General features: G+C 41.1%; 1 protein-coding gene across 4 annotated transcripts in view; it reads right to left on the bottom strand.

The window, feature by feature from the left end:
• Window positions 1-2,746: 2,746 nt before the first annotated feature.
• glrbb (glycine receptor, beta b) overlaps window positions 2,747-21,457 on the bottom strand; it is a 61,581-nt gene continuing 42,870 nt past the window's right edge. For 3 of the 4 annotated variants that reach the window (XM_046295715.1, XM_046295713.1, XM_046295714.1), the window contains 6 exons: window positions 20,396-20,622; window positions 18,397-18,479; window positions 17,612-17,752; window positions 11,985-12,137; window positions 9,016-9,311; window positions 2,747-4,309 (listed from right to left, as the gene is read on the bottom strand). In XM_046295715.1, coding sequence (XP_046151671.1) covers window positions 4,016-4,309; window positions 9,016-9,311; window positions 11,985-12,137; window positions 17,612-17,752; window positions 18,397-18,479; window positions 20,396-20,622 — 1,194 coding nt within the window. In that variant the 3' untranslated portion in view covers window positions 2,747-4,015. Of the gene's footprint in view, window positions 4,310-9,015; window positions 9,312-10,246; window positions 10,327-11,984; window positions 12,138-17,611; window positions 17,753-18,396; window positions 18,480-20,395; window positions 20,623-21,457 lie in introns of those variants that run through there. The other variant, XM_046295716.1, reaches the window with a different exon arrangement.

The following is a 21,457-nucleotide window of genomic DNA, read 5'->3' as shown; positions in this document are numbered from 1 at the left end:
GCATTTCCAGTGCATAATTATTGATGGCCAATTGGGAGATTAGGAGATGGTCAAGCCTCTCATGGAGGAAATAGCTGTGTGCCATGCTTAATATGCAGGTTGCATGTTGGGAAAATACAGGTCAGCCAATGGGAAAGGAGGAACCCAGTGGGCATACGTCGTGATAAAGACGTCTTTTACTGGTTGAAATCTGGTCGGGACGTCTTATAACTAGATCACAACCAGATTAAGACGTTTTATCAATTCATTAACACCAATCTATACAAACGTTAGCTAGTTTTAAGTAGCTAACGTTAGTCCTCTGGCTAATCCTCCATGGACATGGTATGTTTTCATTTTTACCTGTTGTAACCATTGGTTGTAGCTAACGTTAGGACATTTTAATATCTGTTTAGTTGACTGTAAATGAGTGTGTGTGTGTGTGTGTGTGTGCATGTGACTGTGTGTGAGAGAGAGAGGGAGAGATGAAGAGAGAACCTTGTCATGCTAGCTGTGTGTAGGTGTGTGTTCTTTGTGAGAAAGAGAGGGGAGGGGAGAGATTACGAATAATTTATAGAAAAGATTGTAATCATGTCAACATTGTGTCATGCTAGCCGAGAGAGAGAGAGAGAGAGAGAGAGAGAGAGAGAGAGAGAGAGAGAGAGAGAGAGAGAGAGAGAGAGAGAGAGAGAGAGAGAGAGAGAGATGAACATTACAACTCTCAACTGCCTTTTTCAATTTCTGAATCTTCTAGCTTGGATGGGAGGAGGGAACAAGGGGAAGTTATCCAGTCTGCCGACCAAGAAATGTAAATAGCCTATGCTTTTCTGTTTCTCTCCATCTGTCTGCCTGACGGCCAGATTGCTGAGGGGCAGCATAGTTAATGTACTGGCTAGGCTAACTGTGAAGATCTTAGGTAATGATTAATCATGATTCGTCTTTACAGTTCCTGAAACATATAAGTGACCTGATGCATGGCCTCTACAGCAGTGCTTGGCCAGCCACTCAGTTACGAATGACTTATTCAGCCACATTCCAGGGAGAGAGCAGAACCACCCCTCATTCAATCCATAGTTACTGAAGGTAAGTTTTGTGTGCAATTATTTATTTTTTCTGTTTGATACTGTTCAACGTGATTTCTACTAACCAGCTTTGTAAGAACTAGGTTTTGTACTAGCTGTGCTGGGATCAATAATGTTTTTTTTTACTCCGCATCAGGTCTCACTGAGACTTGATTCCTCAAGAGACATGCAATTGAATTTACCACAGGTGGACTCTAATCACATTGTAGAAACATCTCAAGGATGATCAATGGAAATAGGATGCACTTTAGCTCAATTTCGAGTCTCATAGCAAAGGGTCTGAATGCTTATGTAAATAAGGAATAAATAAAACACTTTTTTTTTTTCATTATGTGGTATTGTATGTAGATTGATGAGGGGGGAACTATTTCATTCACTTCAGAATAAGGCTGTAATATAACAAAATGTGGAAAATGTCTGAATACTTTCTGTATGCACTGTACAGTATATGAAAAAAAAGTTGCTCTTTTTTGAAGACATCTCTGAGCTATAACTGGCACAAACTGCTTTAACTAGTACCATGGAAATATTTGTGGCCAGCTGAGTCAACAAACTTTCTTCAGGAAAGTCCTGTAAAATGTTATTTTAAAATCTCAAATGTACAAGTTGTAATGTGTTGATTCTCTTCACTGCAGATCTGCCCCATCACACCAGTCTTCAAGAGGGCCCTGTGCTCAAGATCTGACCCATCACACCACTCTTCAAGAGGGCCACTATGCTCCAGATCTGACCCATCACACCACTCTTCAAGAGGGCCACTATGCTCCAGATCTGACCCATCACACCACATTTCAAGAGGGCCACTATGCTCCAGATCTGACACATCACACCAGTCTTCAAGAGGGCCACTATGCTCCAGATCTGACCCATCACACCACTCTTCAAGAGGGCCACTATGCTCCAGATCTGAACCATCACACCACTCTTCAAGAGGGCCACTATGCTCCAGATCTGACCCATCACACCACATTTCAAGAGGGCCACTATGCTCCAGATCTGACACATCACACCAGTCTTCAAGAGGGCCACTATGCTCCAGATCTGACACATCACACCAGTCTTCAAGAGGGCCACTATGCTCCAGATCTGACCCATCACACCACTCTTCAAGAGGGCCACTATGCTCCAGATCTGACCCATCACACCACTCTTCAAGAGGGCCACTATGCTCCAGGTCTGACACATCACACCACATTTCAAGAGGGCCACTATGCTCCAGATCTGACACATCACACCAGTCTTCAAGAGGGCCACTATGCTCCAGATCTGACACATCACACCAGTCTTCAAGAGGGCCACTATGCTCCAGATCTGACCCATCACACCACTCTTCAAGAGGGCCACTATGCTCCAGATCTGACCCATCACACCACTCTTCAAGAGGGCCACTATGCTCCAGGTCTGACACATCACACCACTCTTCAAGAGGGCCACTATGATCTAACACAAATGTGACTGTTTTTACGAGGGAAAGTTAACCTTTTGATACCATGTGAATAATTTAGGGGAAGGGGTTTATTTTTATGATATCTGGCAAAATCCTTGAGTTTATTTTAATGAGCAATGGGTACATAACATTTGTTTAATCTCACATTCTTTAGTCATTGTGGTAAATCTGTGATAAATGTGTGTAGAGACAGACAGATTTAGACAACAACAAATAATATCACAAATACATCGTTGAGTGAGTCATATAAACATTTATTTAGTTTGTAAATTGTAAACTTGCAAATCACATATACATGGTCAGTTTGTTAACCCATTTACACATGAAATATGGTGCTGAACATGTAGTGATATGTGAGAGATTGTCAAAAGGTACAATTCTCGTAGTGGCAATGTCATATAACCAACTGAACAACGACACAGTTTTTAATATATCAACTGTAGTCTTGGAGAGAGAAAATAATACAATAATATTAAAGGTAATATTTAGTATTTAATATTAGAGTTTGCCTAATTTTAGTTTATGTGACAAAACAAGCAATGCATCGTGTAGAGAACCATTGTACCATTCAAACCGCTGTGAAATATATTTTCAAAATCACAAAATATAGCATTTTCAGCTGTTTGAAGCTGGTGTACAAAACCAAATAGACACAAAAACGAAATTTAAGAACGGGAAGCATAGAAATAGCGCACATCTTCCACTTCTTAGACTTGCTTTCAATGAGAATTACAGATCTTTAACTCACTTTTCTACGTGAACTTGGTCAGGTCGCCCAAAAAATAAAAATTACATATTATAGCTTTAATAAACATTCATAGATATAATATACTGCATTTATATTCATATAAGCAACTTTTAACATGCAATTGTAAACTTTGTGCCGATGCCATCTTATCAATCTTGTGAGCAAGTTCCTGCTCTTAGCGACAAAAAGCACCTGCCTATGTACACTAATATTTTTGATTAATTCTTTCTTTAATCTATTTTTAGGGTTGCTTTTCAAATTTGAAATGAGGTACCCTGGTGCGGTTCTCAAGAGCGTTTGAGAGACTTCGACATAATACGTTTGGGTTTCACAATGCAATTTCTTTTTTTAGATATCAGAATGCGTTCTGAAATTCTGGGAGACCAATTTACAATTATTTGTACTGTGTCTTATGATTTCTTTTAACTAAGTACTACAACATTATTATTTTTCCATAAATTCTTAATATTTTTTATTCTTTATTGATTTTCAAATTGTCAAATAATTTATATCATTCATCTCACAAATTACACCTATGATGGATGTTCGCTCTTCCTAGTGCCAATAATTATGAATTCATGGATGATATAATTGTCCTAGTGCCAATGATGATAGTTAATAATATATAGATTAATATAAACTGATCAACAAATCAATAACTTAAAAAATTAAGGAAGAATGGATCAAAATACGAGATGATCACAAGCACATGTGGTCTACTAGACAAGCTGGCCCAAAACCCTTCAATTCCATCCCTGATCACAAGTACACGGACCAATAGATGACGTTGAAGAAGAGGAAGGAGAAGGGGAAGAGGGCTCGGGCATAGAGGTCGACCCGCTTGGCAGCTGAGGGGATGATGGGCTTGGGCGGCGGCGGTTTCTTGGCCTTGGCCTGGCTTTTGCTCAGGCCGTGGGGCAAGGTAATGGGCTTCCCGTAGCAGTCAAAGTTTGAGAGCTCAAAGTCCCGCGGCAGTGAGCCAACAATGCTGAAGTCGTTGGTGCGCAGGTCCGATTTGGAGGTGCACACCTTTTTGCACCGGATCTCTGCCCCCTGGAAAAGGGAAAGGTGGTAAACATAACTTTGTTGATGGGGAAGTGGTCTTTTTGCTATCAGAGTACCCACCCCACAATCACACCACACACACACACACAATCACAGAAGGCTGGGGAGAGCACAGGGTCAGGAGAAAAGCAGTGCCCCTTGAGCAGGTTAGGGGTCAAGTGCCTCACCTAGTGGTGAGGTGGTGATGGGAGCCATTGAAAACATTGCATTAGCCCCACTACTCCAAACATTCCCATCCAGTCACTCTCCAGCTCTCTGACTTTCTCTAAGCTAATGGCATCATACATCTCTGCAGCCCATGAACTAGGAGTCAGCTAGAGCTCTAATCACATCCCATGTCGTCCTCCTCCCTTACTGCCAACCGCCAACGCTGAGCAGTAGTGGCCAGAGCCAGAGAGAAATGTCGTCATTCCAATCAAGTAATGCCTTCATTTGTGTGACATTCTGACATAAGTTAATTTATGATTGTGCTTTGCCATCCCTTTTAGGGCCGTTTGGTGTAGTTTCAGTCAGCTAAGTTCTATGGTTCTAGTGTGGTTGGAGGGTAGGATGGTGCTAACATGCCTACCTTCTGTAGACATTGGCTGTGTTGTGCGTTCCCTATGGAGATAGCGCATAAGGTGTCACGCTTCAAACGTCAGGGCGATAGATCAGCTGCATTCCTCTCTATAGGATCTTACTGGAGAGAGACACTTTGAGTGATGCTGGTTTGATCATCACTGGTGTCCATATATATTAGCATATACAAAGGGTGCCAATTTGACCATGCAGTGGTGTTTTGCATTGGTGTGATGTCTGGCAGTTTCTTTCTGAATGAGATGACAATGCAACAGATACACAGTAATCTAATGCATTGTCTTTTGATGGCACCCATAGACAGTGGCAAAATATCCCTAATGTTGCTGTTTTGGAGATGTAATCTGGAAGTCTTCTCTTGTGTTTTCTTTGGTGAATTGACATGCTGTTACAATAGATTGCTAACTACAAAATCATCTGTGTATAGCTGATATAGTAACTTGTTGACTTAACTCTATAATGCCTACTTCAGGTGTTTTAGTACTTGTCTGTAAGCTCAGGACTTAACCTGGAAGCTTCTAAAAACCCAAATTTCAACATCGATCTTTCTCATCAACTTCCCTCAAGGGCTACAGGGCAATTAAGAAACTAATCATATACAGTGCCTTGCGAAAGTATTCGGCCCTCTTGAACTTTGCGACCTTTTGCCATATTTCAGGCTTCAAACATAAAGATATAAAACTGTATTTTTTTTGTGAAGAATCAACACCAAGTGGGACATAATCATGAAGTGGAACGACATTTATTGGATATTTCAAACTTTTTTAACAAATCAAAAATGGAAAAATTGAGCGTGCAAAATTATTCAGCCCCTTTACTTTCAGTGCAGCAAACTCTCTCCAGAAGTTCAGTGAGGATCTCTGAATGATCCAATGTTGACCTAAATGACTAATGATGATAAATACAATCCACCTGTGTGTAATCAAGTCTCCGTATAAATGCACCTGCACTGTGATAGTCTTAGAGGTCCATTAAAAGCGCAGAGCATCATGAAGAACAAGGAACACACCAGGCAGGTCCGAGATACTATTGTGAAGAAGTTTAAAGCCGGATTCGGATACAAAAAGTTTGCCCAAGCTTTAAACATCCCAAGGAGCACTGTGCAAGCGATAATATTGAAATGGAAGGAGTATCAGACCACTGCAAATCTACCAAGACCAGGCCGTCCCTCTAAACTTTCAGCTCATACAAGGAGAAGACTGATCAGAGATGCAGCCAAGAGGCCCATGATCACTCTGGATGAACTGCAGAGATCTACAGCTGAGGTGGGAGACTCTGTCCATAGGACAACAATCAGTCATATATTGCACAAATCTGGCCTTTATGGAAGAGTGGCAAGAAGAAAGCCATTTCTTAAAGATATCCATAAAAAGTGTAGTTCAAAGTTTGCCACAAGCCACCTCGGAGACACACCAAACATGTGGAAGAAGGTGCTCTGGTCAGATGAAACCAAAATTGAACTTTTTGGCAACAATGCAAAACGTTATGTTTGGCGTAAAAGCAACACAGCTCATCACCCTGAACACATCATCCCCACTGTCAAACATGGTGGTGGCAGCATCATGGTTTGGGCCTGCTTTTCTTCAGCAGGGACAGGGAAGATGGTTAAAATTGATGCGAAGATGGATGGAGCCAAATACAGGACCATTCTGGAAGAAAACCTGATGGAGTCTACAATGGAATGGTTAAAAAATAAACATATCCAGGTGTTAGAATGGCCAAGTCAAAGTCCAGACCTGAATCCAATCGAGAATCTGTGGAAAGAACTGAAAACTGCTGTTCACAAATGCTCTCCATCCAACCTCACTGAGCTCGAGCTGTTTTGCAAGGAGGAATGGGAAAAAATGTCAGTCTCTCGATGTGCAAAACTGATAGAGACATACCCCAAGCGACTTACAGCTGTAATCGCAGCAAAAGGTGGCGCTACAAAGTATTAACTTAAGGGGGCTGAATAATTTTGCATGCCCAATTTTTCAGTTTTTTATTTGTGATTCATGATTGTGTCCCACTTGTTGTTAATTCTTCACAAAAAAATACAGTTTTATATCTTTATGTTTGAAACCTGAAATGTGGCAAAAGGTCGCAAAGTTCAAGGGGGCCGAATACTTTCGCAAGGCCCTGTAGTTGCTAGTTTTTCCACTCTAACCATTAATCTCATTAAATCGATGTTCATTTAATTTACATTTGATACGAAAACATATTTGATCTCTTGTGTCTCTTGCGATCTCTTGAAGTATTGACTAACATACATTACAATGTCAAGTAATTTCAATGAAGTGTATAATTAAAACTACATTTCAGGAGTGAAATCTGTACCTGAGTGTCAATCTTTATACGTGCCAGGCAAGAGTGCTGAAGATGTTAGCATTTATGAATGATTGGATCGTCCAATCTATTTAGCATTTAGATTGCTAACTTCACTCTAATCATGCCTAGGGACAAGGTTAACCATTCGTCATTCAACTAAGTGTGAGGATAGCACACGCGCACACACGAGTACACACACATGCACGCAAACGTGCACACACGTTGTATCCATTAGTGACAACTTCATCCGGACTTGGATCAGTGTCTGCAAACGACTACATCCTGACTAAGATCAGTGTCTGGAAACAGCTTCATCCTGACTTAAATCAGTGTCTGGAGACAACTACATCCGGACTTAAATCAGTGTCTGGAGACAACTTCATCCTGACTTAAATCAGTGTCTGGAGACAACTACATCCGGACTTAAATCAGTGTCTGGAGACAACTTCATCCTGACTTAGATCAGTGTCTGGAGACAACTACACCCTGACTTAGATCAGTGTCTGGAGACAACTTCATCCTGACTTAACTTTTTAAGGCTGCAGGGGCAGTATTGAGTAGCTTGGATGAAAAGGTGCCCATTGTAAACGGCCAGCTCCTCAGTCTCAGTTGCTAATATATGCATGTTATTATTAGTATTGGATAGAAAACACTTTAAAGTTTCCAAAACTGTCAAAATATTGTCTGTGAGTATAACAGAACTGATATTGCAGGCGAAACCGTGAGGAAAATCAACAGGAAGTGGCTTCTATTTTGAAAACGCCATGTTCCATAGCCTCCCTTTGCTGGATTTGAACCAGATTCCTTTTCCTATCGCTTCCTCAAGGTGTCAACAGTCTTCAGACAGTTTCAGACTTTTATTTAGAAAAATGAGCCAGAACGATAACATCGCTTCAAGTGGTCACATGAGTTTTGCTCGCGCAACAGACTTTGGATAGGTATTGCTTTTCCCTCTCCTACTGTGAAAGACATTTGCGGTTGATATATTATCGATTATATGTTTTAAAAACAACCTGAGGATTGATTATAAAAAACATTTGACATGTTACTGTGGACATTATAGAAACTATTTGGAATTTTCGTCTGTGTTGTCGTGACCGCCCTTTCCTGTGGATTTCTGAACATAACACAACAAACAAACTGAGGTAAAAAATAATCTTTATGGAACAAAAGGAACATTTGTTGTGTAACTGGGAGTCTCGTGAGTGAAAACATCAACTTCATCCTGACTTAAATCAGTGCCTGGAGACAACTACATCCTGACTTAAATCAGTGTCTGGAGACAACTTCATCCTGACTTAGATCAGTGTCTGGAGACAACTACATCCTGACTTAGATTAGTGCCTGGAGACAACTACATCCTGACTTAAATCAGTGTCTGGAGACAACTACATCCTGACTTAAATCAGTGTCTGGAGACAACTTCATCCTGACTTAGATCAGTGTCTGGAGACAACTACATCCTGACTTAAATCAGTGTCTGGAGACAACTTCATCCTGACTTAGATCAGTGTCTGGAGACAACTACATCCTGACTTAGATCCGTGTCTGGAGACAACTTCATCCTGACTTAGATCAGTGTCTGGAGACAACTACATCCTGACTTAGATCAGTGCCTGGAGACAACTACATCCTGACTTAGATCAGTGTCTGGAGACAACTACATCCTGACTTAAATCAGTGTCTGGAGACTTCATCCTATTTCTAATTACAGAAAGCGAACTCACGTACACAAGCAACACCCCACCCACCCACCACCCCATTCCCCACAAACACCCATCCCATCCCCTCCCCACCTTTCCTTCACCCACCTGCAGTGTGCTGACATGACAGGGCGTCTCGCTGGTACCATTGACCGTGTTGTTCTTGCCTGCCGCCTTCTCCTTACCCTCTGCCTTCACCTTGGATGCCATCTTGGCCTTCTCAGCCTCGATGCGCTTGGGGCTGTTGAGCATCACCTGCACCACGGCGTACTCCACCAGGGAGGCGAAGCCAAACAGTAGGCATGCGATCAGCCAGATGTCGATGGCCTTCACGTAGGAAACCTTGGGCAGCTCTGACGCCAGGGACGTGCACTCAGAAGACAGGGAGAGTACCGAGAGGATCCCTGGGAGGTTAACAGGGAGGAAAGAGGTGACCTTGTCAACTAAAACATCCAGGGAAGGAGAGCAGAGCCTAGTGTTGGGGATACTTCTAGATGTGTCAGAGGAGCTCAAATTAGCATTTGGACTCGACTCTCTAATGCTCAACATAGAATGCACAGCAGACAAGGAGAATCAACTTCAGACCTCGAGGGTCGCAGTATTTGCTAGTTTTCATCCTTGCCTTTAAATCAGAGGTCTTTGATCTAAACCAGGTGAGTGGTAAATAGCAGGGAGAAGACACAGCAGCCCTCGACAGTTGGAATTGAATGCCCCTGATGTACAGTACAGAATAATGGATATATGAATCACCTGGACTAGGCTGTGGTAATAAAACACTCACATTCAAACCCATATCCCAGGATATACAGTACTAAGATCCCAATTATAAACCCATGAACCTTCCTTTACCTTTCTACCTTCTTAATTCTATTGATGAAGTGGGTTCACAGCACCACCAACAATAAAGAGATATTTTCTATTGTTTTGGCTCTCTGATTGGACAATTAATCTAGGCCGTTACATAAGTGACTGCAGAAATATCTCGAAATAAAAGCGTGGGGTCCTTATTTCGGATGATTACCTAACCCCATCGGAGTTCACCGAGCTCTGAAATCCTTTTCATCCCAGCATGCAAGCTGGCCTATTTTACATAACACAGGGAAGGTGTTGGCTCTGTTGAAACAGCATAATGCTTTGTTTGCTGACGCTTGGCCCCGATGGGACGCTGTATTGTGGGAACAAAATGAGTCCAACATGACACACATAGTAGAAATTGTATACGGAAGTACTCCACACATCTAATCACATGTACGCACACAACACACACACACACACACGCACACACACACTCACCCACACATAGAGGTGAATGAATGGACACACACAGGAGATGACTGACCTGTGCTGATCCCATTTACTGAGGTGTCATGAGGTGGCCCTCCAGAGGAGATGGAGGGATGAGAGGAAAGTGACTAACAGCTGGAGGGGAAACAGAGGAGGAGGAGGTAGTGACGGAAGTGGTGGGAGTGGGGGAGTAACAATGTATGGTCCTCTTATCCACACAGCTCTCTCAGACCCATCAGAATGGATGAAGTGACATCACACGGGGAGAAGTTGACATTTCCCACTCGTGCAGGCTTGTTGATGATGGACTAGGCAAGTTACTCATACAACATAAATTGTTTCATGATATATTATGTATCATGTAGGGGAGACAGTGGAATGACAATAGATGGTTCCATTGCTATTCACATTGCACTCCCTCAGGCAGACAGTGAAACAGTAAAATGGGATACTAGAGTATATGAAAAACAGTAAACCGCTCTCATGTCATCATGCAGTGATGTCAAATGGATGGCTATATTAGGCTGCATTTGATGCCTCAATAAGTCAGACCAGCCTCAAAATTTGAATTGAATCACGCTACATTTCACTATTATTTCAATTAGTAAAGCAAAAGAATAACGAAATGTAGGATTATTCCGTTTTAATTTTTTAGGCTGAATTCAGACAACACCACAGTGACATGGGAGACTAGCTACAGTCAGACACAGTGACATGGGAGACTAGCTACAGTCAGACACAGTGACATGGGAGACTAGCTACAGTCAGACACAGTGACATGGGAGACTACCTACAGTCAGACACAGTGACATGGGAGACTACCTACAGTCAGATACAGTGACATGGGAGACTACCTACAGTCAGACACAGTGACATGGGAGACTACCTAAAGTCAGAAACAGTGACATGGGAGACTAGCTACAGTCAGACACAGTGACATGGGAGACTACCTAAAGTCAGACACAGTGACATGGGAGACTACCTAAAGTCAGACACAGTGACATGGGAGACTAGCTACAGTCAGACACAGTGACATGGGAGACTAGCTACAGTCAGACACAGTGACATGGGAGACTACCTACAGTGAGACACAGTGACATGGGAGACTACCTACAGTCAGATACAGTGACATGGGAGACTACCTACAGTCAGACACAGTGACATGGGAGACTACCTAAAGTCAGACACAATAACATGGGAGACCACCTAAAGTCAGACACAGTGACATTGAATACTACCTAAAGTCAGACACAGGACATGGGAGACTAGCTACAGTCAGACACAGTGACATGGGAGACTACCTACAGTCAGACAGAGTGACAAGGGAAACTAGCTACAGTCAGACACAGTGACATGGGAGACTAGCTACAGTCAGATACAGTGACCTGGGAGACTACCTACAGTCAGACACAGTGACATGGGAGATTACCTACAGTCAGACACAGTGACATGGAGTTAGGATAGGGGTTAGTGGTTAGGATAGAAGTTAAGGGTACGTGGTTAGGATCGGGGTTAGGGGTCAGTATTTAGGATATGAGCTAACAGTAAGTGGTTAGGGGTTATGGGTCAGTGGTTAGGATAGGGATTATGGGTCAGTCAGTGGTTAGGATAGGGGTTAGGGGTCAGTGGTTAGGATACGGGTTATGGGTCAGTCAGTGGTTAGAATAGAGGTTATGGGTCAGTGGTTAAGATAGGGGTTAGGGGTCAGTGGTTAGGATAAGGGTTAGTGGTTAGGATAGGGGTTAGTGGTTAGGATAGGGGTTAGTGGTTAGAGTATGGATTAAAGTTCATACCCAGTGGGACCCTGGCAGCGCTGGCATCAGGGTTGATCCAGAAGGAGAGCCAGGAGAGGACCACAATGAGCAGTGTGGGGGCATAGACACCCATCATGTAGAAGCCCACCTGCCTCCTCAGGGTGAATATCACCTCCACACATGTGTAGTAGCCTAGAGGAGTAAAGATAGTGTTATAGAGCAAGGCTGGAACAAAAGCCTGCACAACCATTAAGGTGAGGGTTGACACTCCCTGGTCTAGGATGAGTATAATATGTAAATTCACAAACTAAAGTGTACAAAGTTTTTCAAGCTACCGGTAGGGTCAAACGTTCATAACAAATTAATATAAAATGAATTTGGGTAGACAATAATATGAACACTAAATGACTGTTGTGATGACTATCGGTCTGTGAGTGAAAGAATGAACGAAAGAATGAACAACAAGTATTTTCCAAGAGTTTTACTCAGGACAAGCAGAAAGAGAGTGCATCATCATCAAGATACCCTATATTCCTGGATAAATGTGCATGTTCTCAAACTCGTCTAACACCGGGGGCTATTTCCTCTTGGATTATTCTTTCAGAAGCAGAACAGAAGAGGGGAGGGGCAGCCCGTGGCGTATTCAATTTTGTCAGCTTCCTCTCTCTCTCTCTCACTCTCTCCTCTCTCTCTCTCTCTCTCTCTCTGATAATGATCTACTGTTTAATTGCCTTTATGAATAACCATGATATCTCACGTCCCAGACAGACTGCTTTTTCACTGTTTCTTTCCCTCGTTATCTGCTTTGGAGTAACTATATTAAAGGCCCAGTGCAGTCAAAAATGTGATTTTCATGTGTTTCAAAAGATCTGTTTGAAAATACTGCCTGAAATTTCAGCCTGTTTTGGTGGGATGGAGTTTTGCCCTGCCTGCTGACATCAATAAAAAGCAAAATCTTGTTTGAGAAATTGCTCTTTGCTTAGAAGCTATTTTTGTTTATTTTTTACCATTTTAATTGAAAACAATCACAGTAAGGAACTTAATTGTTACCCTGAAATTATTTTATATTGAGATTTTAAAAAGGCTGCATTGGCTCTTTAAACATATCTCTCTTGTGATTTCACGCCCTGTTTCCTAGCAACTGCACCTACCTTTCCCTTAAGTAGACCCTGTAGCGATGCCCCTGCCAAGCCTCTCGGTCAGGTGTTCCCAAACTTGTTGTTTTTGGCCCCTGACACCATTTTGATATCAAACATTTTTCATGACCCCACCATGTAAAAAAAGTGATGCAATAAATGGTCAATGTTTACTTTTTCAATTGAAAAAAACAAAATCATGCGACCCTTAGTTTGGGAAACACTGCTCATGGTGGACCCTGTAGTGAGGCCCTGCCATTCCTTTTGGTGGACTTTGTAGAGATGTTCCTGGGAGCAAATTATTTTAACGGAGCCTCCAATAGAAACATTTAATGTTTTAAAGTAATTTCTCTGCAATTCTGCACATTTTGCAATGGGGCATACAGAGAATGTTGCCGTTCTAACCTCTACGGGATCGGTGTCCCCCCGCGGAACGGTTGAGCTAACGTAGAATAATGTGATTAGCATGAGGCTGTAAGTAACAAACAAAAAACTCCCAGGACATAGACATATCTGATATGGGCAGAAAGCTTAAATTATTGTTAATCTAACTGCACTGTCCAATTTACAGTAGCGTTTACAGTGAAATAATACAATTACATTGTTTGAGGAGAGTACACAATTAGGAACTTGAAAAATGTATTAATAAACCAATTATGCACATTTGGGCAGTCTTGATACAACATTTTGAACAGATATGCAATGGTTCATTGGATCCGTGTAACTTTGCACATACACTGAATTGCGCCTGGGCTGGAATAATACACTATGGCCTTTCTCTTGCATTTCAAAGATGATGCTACTATTATCTTTTATCAGATCGAATGTGTTATATTCTCTTAAATTCATTTCACATTTCCACAAACTTCAAAAAAATGTTTTCTTTCAAATGGTACCAAGAATATGCATATCCTTGCTTCAGGTCCTGAGCTACAGGCAGTTAGATTTGGGTATGTCATTTTAGGCGATAATTGAAAAATCGGGTCCGATCCTTAGGAGTGTATTAAAGCAAGTTTACGGCAACATTTTTACTTTCATGCAGTTCTACTAATTTTGCGATAGAGTGGAGGCAAATGTTTGTAGTTTTGAGAATGATAACTGTTGATCAATGGGACCCACCCCGGTCGGTAATTCGATCCTGCTGTGTATTTTATTATTCTAACTTTTTGTTGGGGGGGGTTTGGTCAAAAAAGACTGTAAAATCACCTGGAACTCAGCAAAAAAATTAGTCAAATTTAGGAAATCTGTTCCCAAGTATTCCCACGAATAAAAAAAGAGACACACTGTATGTGATTGTCTCAATGTAATCAAGGTGTGAAATGATTGTTAAACCAGGCTTTGAGACCATGTAGGGGTTTAGGGTTAGCATAAGGGTGGCAGGTAACCTAGTGGTTAGAGCGTTGGGCCAGTAACCGAAAGGTTGCTCGATCGAATCCCTGAGCTGACAAGGTAAAAATCTGTTGTTCTGCCCTTGAACAAGGCAGTTCGCACCCAATGTTCCTAGGCTGTCATTGTACATTCAAATGTGTTCTTAATAGACTTGCCTAGTTAAATAATGAGGCAATGTTTACACACCTCTGCGTATGTGTGTGCCATGCCGTAGGGGTGGGGGGAACTGTGTCATAGAATGGGCTCCCCCCGGTGATCTTTGTGTCTTGCTTGGTTGTCACAACAACCCCATTAAAGGTTGCCTTGCTTCCAGCTGTGTTGCTCCCCTGTGTGAGTGTGCAGGGGTCGTGTTCGAACTGAGAGCTAACGGTGCTATGCTAACCTCCAGTGACACTTGTTGCTTTGTTTTTAGAGTTAACATCTAGCTACTCACACTGACAGGTGTGAGGAAAAGGTCTGGGATTTTAAGGTGCTTTAGCGAAGCATGACCTATCAAAGTTTTAATATCTCCAGGCTATATTGAGCATGAGGGCAACCAATGTAGACTACTGCGTGTTTCTCAATGTGCAAGTGCAGGAGTAGTGTAAGAGACACCATTTTAAGCTTTGGCCAAAGCTAGTTAGATAGATTAGCTACATACAACTACATGTGCTACAGTTCTTATTAATGAAGAACTTACAGAGATAGTATGAAAAACTGTTGTATGTAACACATGCAAATACAACTTTGAAAAGTAAAATAGAACACTGGTTTATTTTGAGGCCTTTGGAGTCTTTGAAGTCTATGAGAAAATGATATCTTAGCGTTGGTATCGAGCCACGTAAGCATTTCAATTTACAAGGAATAATTAATGAATGGATGAAATGGAAAAGCCAGAGCTTTACATTGTTAAGCCAAGCTTATTAAAGTCTGTGACGCTCCAGTTAATGGTGAAGCTTAATCAGGAGACTGGAAGTTCATTGGTACAAAGGATTTCTCACTGTGCTAATTTCTTATTTTTTTTTATCAATAATTATTGCCTTGCAACTAATGCCAAATGCAAGAGAGAGTCTGGCTTGAGTAAAATAGAGCAGTCCAATATGGTTTCATTGCATATTCTTGAACAAATCATGTCGCAATATCGCAATATTATTTCACGCTAGTTGGCAGTAACAGTACCAAAACTCCAGTATTTTTCTTTCATAGCTTGTTCTCCATCTTCTTTTTAAATAGGGAGCCAATTTGTTTAAAGTATAGAAAATAAATACTTGTTTTTATTGTCATATACACCAGATACAGTTGAAGTTGGAAGTTTACATACACTGAGTTTGAAGTCATTAAAACTTGTTTTTCAACCACTCCACAAATTAGGACATCTACTTTGTGCATGACACAAGTAATTTTTCCAAAAATTGTTTACAGACAGATGATTTCACTTATAATTCACTGTATCACAATTCCAGTGGGTCAGAAGTTTACATACACTAAGTTGACTGTGCCTTTAAACAGCTTGGAAAATTCCAGAAAATGATGTCATAGCTTCAGAAGCTTCTGATAGGCTAATTGACATAATTTGAATCATTGTAGACCTACACAAGAATTGTAGACCTCCATAAGTCTGGTTTATCCTTGGAAGCAATTTCCAAATGCCTGAAGGTACCACATTCATCTGTACAAACAATAGTATGCAAGTATAAACACCATGGGACCAAGCAGCCGTCATACCGCTCAGAAAGGAGACATCCTAGAGATTAATGTACTTTGGTGCGAAAAGTGCAAATCAATCCCAGAACAACAGCAAAGGAGCTTGTGAAGATGCTAGAGGAATCAAGTACACAAGTATGTGTATCCACAGTAAAACGAGACCTATATTGACATAACCTGAAAGGCCGCACAGCTAGGAAGAAGCCACTGCTCCAAAAACTCCAAAAAAAGCAAGACTACGGTTTGTAACTGCACATGGAGACAAAGATCGTACTTTTAGGAGAAATGTCCTCTGGTCTGATGTAACAAAAATAGAACTGTTTGGCCATATTGACCATCGTTATGTTAGGAGGAAAAAGGGGGAGCACTGTGAAGCACGGGGGTGGCAGCATCATGTTGTGGGGTGCTTTGCGCAAGGAGGGACTGATGTACTTCATAAAATAGATGGCATCAAAAGGAAGGAAAATTATGTGGATATATTGAAGCAACATCTCAAGACATAAGTCAGGAAGTTAAAGCTTGGTCGCAAATAGGTCTTCCAAATGGATAATGACCCCTACCATACTTCCAAAGTTGTGGCAAAATGGCTTAAGGACAACAAAGTCAAGGTATTGGAGTGGCCATCACAAAGCCCTGACCTCAATCCCATAGAAAATTTGTGGGCAGAATTGAAAAAGCGTGTGCAAGCAAGGAGGCCTACAAACCTGACTCAATTACACCAGCTTTGCCAGGATGAATGGGCCAAAATTCACCCAACTTATTGTGGGAAGCTTGTGGACGGCTACCCTAAATGTTTGACCCAAGTTGAACAATTTTAAGGCAATGCTACCAAATACTAATTGAGTGTATGTAAACTTCTGACCCACTGGGAATGTGATGAAAGAAATATAAGCTGAAATAAATCATTCTCTCTATTATTCTGACATTTCACATTCTTAAAATATTGTGGTGATCCTAACTGACCTTAAAATAGGGAATTTTTCCTAGGATTAAATGTCAGGAATTGTGAAAAAATGTATTTGGCTAAGGTGTATGTAAACTTCCGACTTCAACTGTAGGGGCAGTGAAATGTGTTGTTTTACAGGGTCAGCCATAGTACTATGGAACTCCTGGAGCAAATTAAGCTTAAGTGACCTGCTCAAGGGCACATGAACAGATTTTTCATTGTGTCAGCTCAGATATTTGAACCAGCAACCTTCAGGTTACTGGCTCAATACTCTAACCACTAGACTACCTGCCATCCTATTTTATATCCATGAGTCATGGCTTTGTCTTGTCCCTCTGCAGCACACATATGGTGAGCAATGGAATAGCAATACAATCACAGTACTGAATAACAATACAGATTGTATCAGTATTGTGATAATATCATATTGTGAAATCCCTGGCAATTCCTAGCAGTAGTTTTCACTCAAATGAAAACAGAATACTTGTATGTCATGCCTATGGGGAGCTTACCTGTCCCTGCATAGAATTTGGTGCAGTTTCCATACTCTATGTCCTCCTGTTTGATATCAAACTGGGGCAGGGCGATCTCCTCCATCTGGACAGGGTCTCCTGACTGCCACATAAACTGCAGGTCATCGGTTGTATAGCCAACTGTAGACACAGAGAGACGGGCACACACACATACACACACACACAAACACATACACACACACGTGAAAGCATCCACAGGCACACACGCACAAACACACAAACACACATCGTCGTCGTCAACAACAGTTAATAGTGTGTATGAATCTCCATCCTGACATGATTACACTATATCTCAATGTTGTTTGAAGTCCATTTTTATATTAATAGTAATCATACTCTGCTAATAATACGATTTTCCAGTAGTCATCTTTAATTACTTATAATCCTTCCCTAACAAACATTAAATAAAGACTGATTTACATGTCCTATACATTTGCTAGCGTGATTACATGTATTTTATTTGTTTAGGCAAGTCAGTTAAGAATAAATTCTTATTTACGATGACGGCCTGGGAAGTGGTGAAGGGCAAGGGCAGCGCTAAATAAATCAATAAAACGAGACAGGAAAGAGACAACAGGAAAGACATCACAACACGTAACAGACAGTTCCAACACTGCATAATAAAACAACCTGGATATAAATGAAACCAATTGGTCTGTAACTGAAAAACATCATTTACATGAATTCAGGAATAACTATAGCTCTCTCTCTTTAACATATACCATATATGGTCATGTGAAACTGAGCCATTATCAGTTACTCACAGCTCTCCAGCTGCATCTTACAGCGCTGCGTATCCATGGGGAACAGGGTCAGGTCCAAAGGACAGGATAGAGTGACAGACAACCTGGCAAAATGCAGAACCCTCAATGAATGTTCGTTGCAACGATTTCAGCATTAATGCTATTGATGATTTGTTTCATGTCACGTTGCTCTTCAGCCAATACCACCCTATGCCTGTGGACATAATTAGGAATGATGAATGTTTTTAAAAACCCATCAATTGAGATCTATCTGATTGATGTTGAATTCATTGTGACCTACTGCAATAACATGCTTCCTTCTAGTGAAAAGTAGTCTAAACTGGTCAAATTGACTGAAAAATATATTAGAAATGTCTGTGTCCTTGAATTTAAGTATGAGCTGTGAGCTAGACGGCTGTAGAAAGAGAATTACAGAGCTGCTGGGGATTCAGACTTTCATCTAAAAACATTTCCTCCCAAATCTGTTCATCAATACCGCAAAGCTATATAATTTAAGAGACAATGGCGACTGCTGAATGATTGAAAAAGATGCTTCCTCGGCTCCGGAAATACATTCTTAATGTGAGCAACACCTGTATTGTGCAGAGTTGCATATGTTATTCCCAGCAGTCCATTTGCACATGAAAGCTTTGGGTTTTGGTTGAGATTTTAGAGGAGTACTATTTTTAGTATTTTGACAGCTTTCCCCATCATGTACATAGAGTACATCACCACAACAACACAGTAAGCTTGGGGAGTGACTCATAGCTTTTAGCCCCGAGTGACATAAAAATACACATAGGGTATCCAATATGGGATCAGGAGTAAGCAGCTGAGCAGGCGAGCAGCCGAGCTTCAGTACTTGGGAGTGTAAGAGGACTAAACATTCTCCTTTCTCTATACTATAGTCCTTACAGCAGCTTGTGCCACCTTGTCACACAAGACTAATGCTGAGGCTCCAGATGCAGTAAGTAGAGGGAGAACTGACTGGGGAGATAAACATCGGCCAGTATTAGTGGGGGGAAAGTTATTAATGTGCTAATCTTTGGGCTGGGTGGAGTGGAGTGGGGCATTGTGGGAAAATACAGGCTGTCATAGGTTTTTAGCGTTGTCATCCTGTGGACATTACTCTCACTAATGACATAGAATATTGGCATTCCAGATCAGTAAAAAGGCTCAACAGATGTATCACATCTCCAAATCTCTGATTACTCTAAGTCCCTAAAGCAGCATTAAAGTATTACAGAGAGATTTCTGTGTGCACCGGATACACAAACACAAATCATGTCATGACATGATTCCTGATGGATGTCGTGTATTAATATAGTACTAAAATATATACGGTATATATTTATCTTGTTCATCTACATAGCTGTACAGTCAATGTATCTTCAACAAAGTTTACCAGAGTGAACATTAACATAAAAGTACCATATTTTCAACCAATCAAATAGATTTTTTAAATATATTTTTTCAAATCACCAGCATTTGTCACAAATTATTTTCTGAGGTATATTGTATTCTAGCTGCTGTGGTCTGAGTTCCAAAATCATAAAAAGCTATGTTGAATTTGTTAGTGCATGGCAGTGCCAGTAAATCTAAGAGAATAAAAATGCTTTAGTTTCAAAATAGTGCAGCAATTTCTGTGAGCCATCAGATAACAATGTTAAAGAACTCTGAATGAACAATGAAGGTATGGACTTGATTATACCTCATATGAATCTAATTAGGTTGTTAGGACCCAGTTCACTGTAACTGTGAGGAAATGGCTGTCTCCAAAGCTGGCTTAAAGGAGAGCAAACACTCTACAATTTTAAAGACACATGTATGTTCAGATAGCTATACCGTGATAATACACACATTCATTAGACAAAGAAGAATAATTGACCATACGCCATACAATGATTGGCAATTCACATGTTTATCTGGATCTGCTAAAATATATTTTTCAAATCTTAACGGCATCACCTGTATAGGAAAATAAATCAGTAAAAATGTATAACAGTACGCCAACACTCACCTCATGCTGATGAGGACGTCACCGTTGCGGAAGATGAAGAGGAGAATGTTCTCCTGGGTGACGTCATGGAAGTTGGCACTCTTCTCGTTAGCGAAGAACAAATCAGGCTTCCACAGGCATTTGAACATCTTGGGATCAACGGTGAGTGAGTCAGACTTAAAGTCCCGAGGTAGCCTGAGTCTGGGATCATTCCATCGCTGCCTCAGAAAGATGTTCACTCTGTAATCCTGTTATGTTCACAGTCGGGAACACAAAAGCACGACAAAACCATAGTCCCGCAGTTATTGTCACTAATGGAGAGGAATCCTTTTGTGAAGGCTCTAGTTTTACAAAATGGAAGCTAAATGTAGGCAAAAAGACAATAGAGAAACACAGTCCCACGGCTATGCTAACCATGGATGAGCTAATGCTAAGGTTTATGCTAATGTCAAGGCTCAAATATCCTTGACATTAGCATGATATTTGAGCCTTGACATTAGCATAAACCTTAGCATTAGCTCATCCATGGAAATATTGACATTAAAGGAACTGTTTAAGGGTGTTGCAAAGGTTCAAGGGGTTACACTGCACAAAGTAGGCAGACGTGCTCTGATAAATGGTTGACAAGCAAACCAGACTTTATGGAGTTACATGTAATACAACTGTGTGGTTATTATCAATCATTAGTCAACTGGCACTGTTAACAGGGAATCCAGATGGCTTACAAAATGGCTGACTTCTTCCCACGAGCTCTGCCCACTATTTATAAACAAACCAGTTTGATCAAAAGTGTCTGAAGTCTTCTTAGGTAGTTTGAAATGAGATAAAAATCTGATTCCTGGCCATGTGACTTGTGTCTGAACAGTCAAATCATATTTATTTGCCCTCAAGTGGGTTTTAGACTGTTATTTGGCATATCTTGTTGCTTGCTAGCTACTCTTAACAGCTTGACAGGAACATGTGGTAGTTTGACAAGAACACAAACAAATGAGTTAATGTGCTAGAAAGTAAACAGCTAGCTAGGTGACTCTTGTGGCTAGCCAAAATGGACTTGTTTTGAAAGTTGGATCACCTTGTCCTTTG

This window comes from Oncorhynchus gorbuscha, linkage group LG13 (assembly GCF_021184085.1).
Source record: "Oncorhynchus gorbuscha isolate QuinsamMale2020 ecotype Even-year linkage group LG13, OgorEven_v1.0, whole genome shotgun sequence".
Classification (NCBI taxonomy): domain Eukaryota; kingdom Metazoa; phylum Chordata; class Actinopteri; order Salmoniformes; family Salmonidae; genus Oncorhynchus; species Oncorhynchus gorbuscha.
This window is presented reverse-complemented; position numbering and strand designations above follow the sequence as displayed.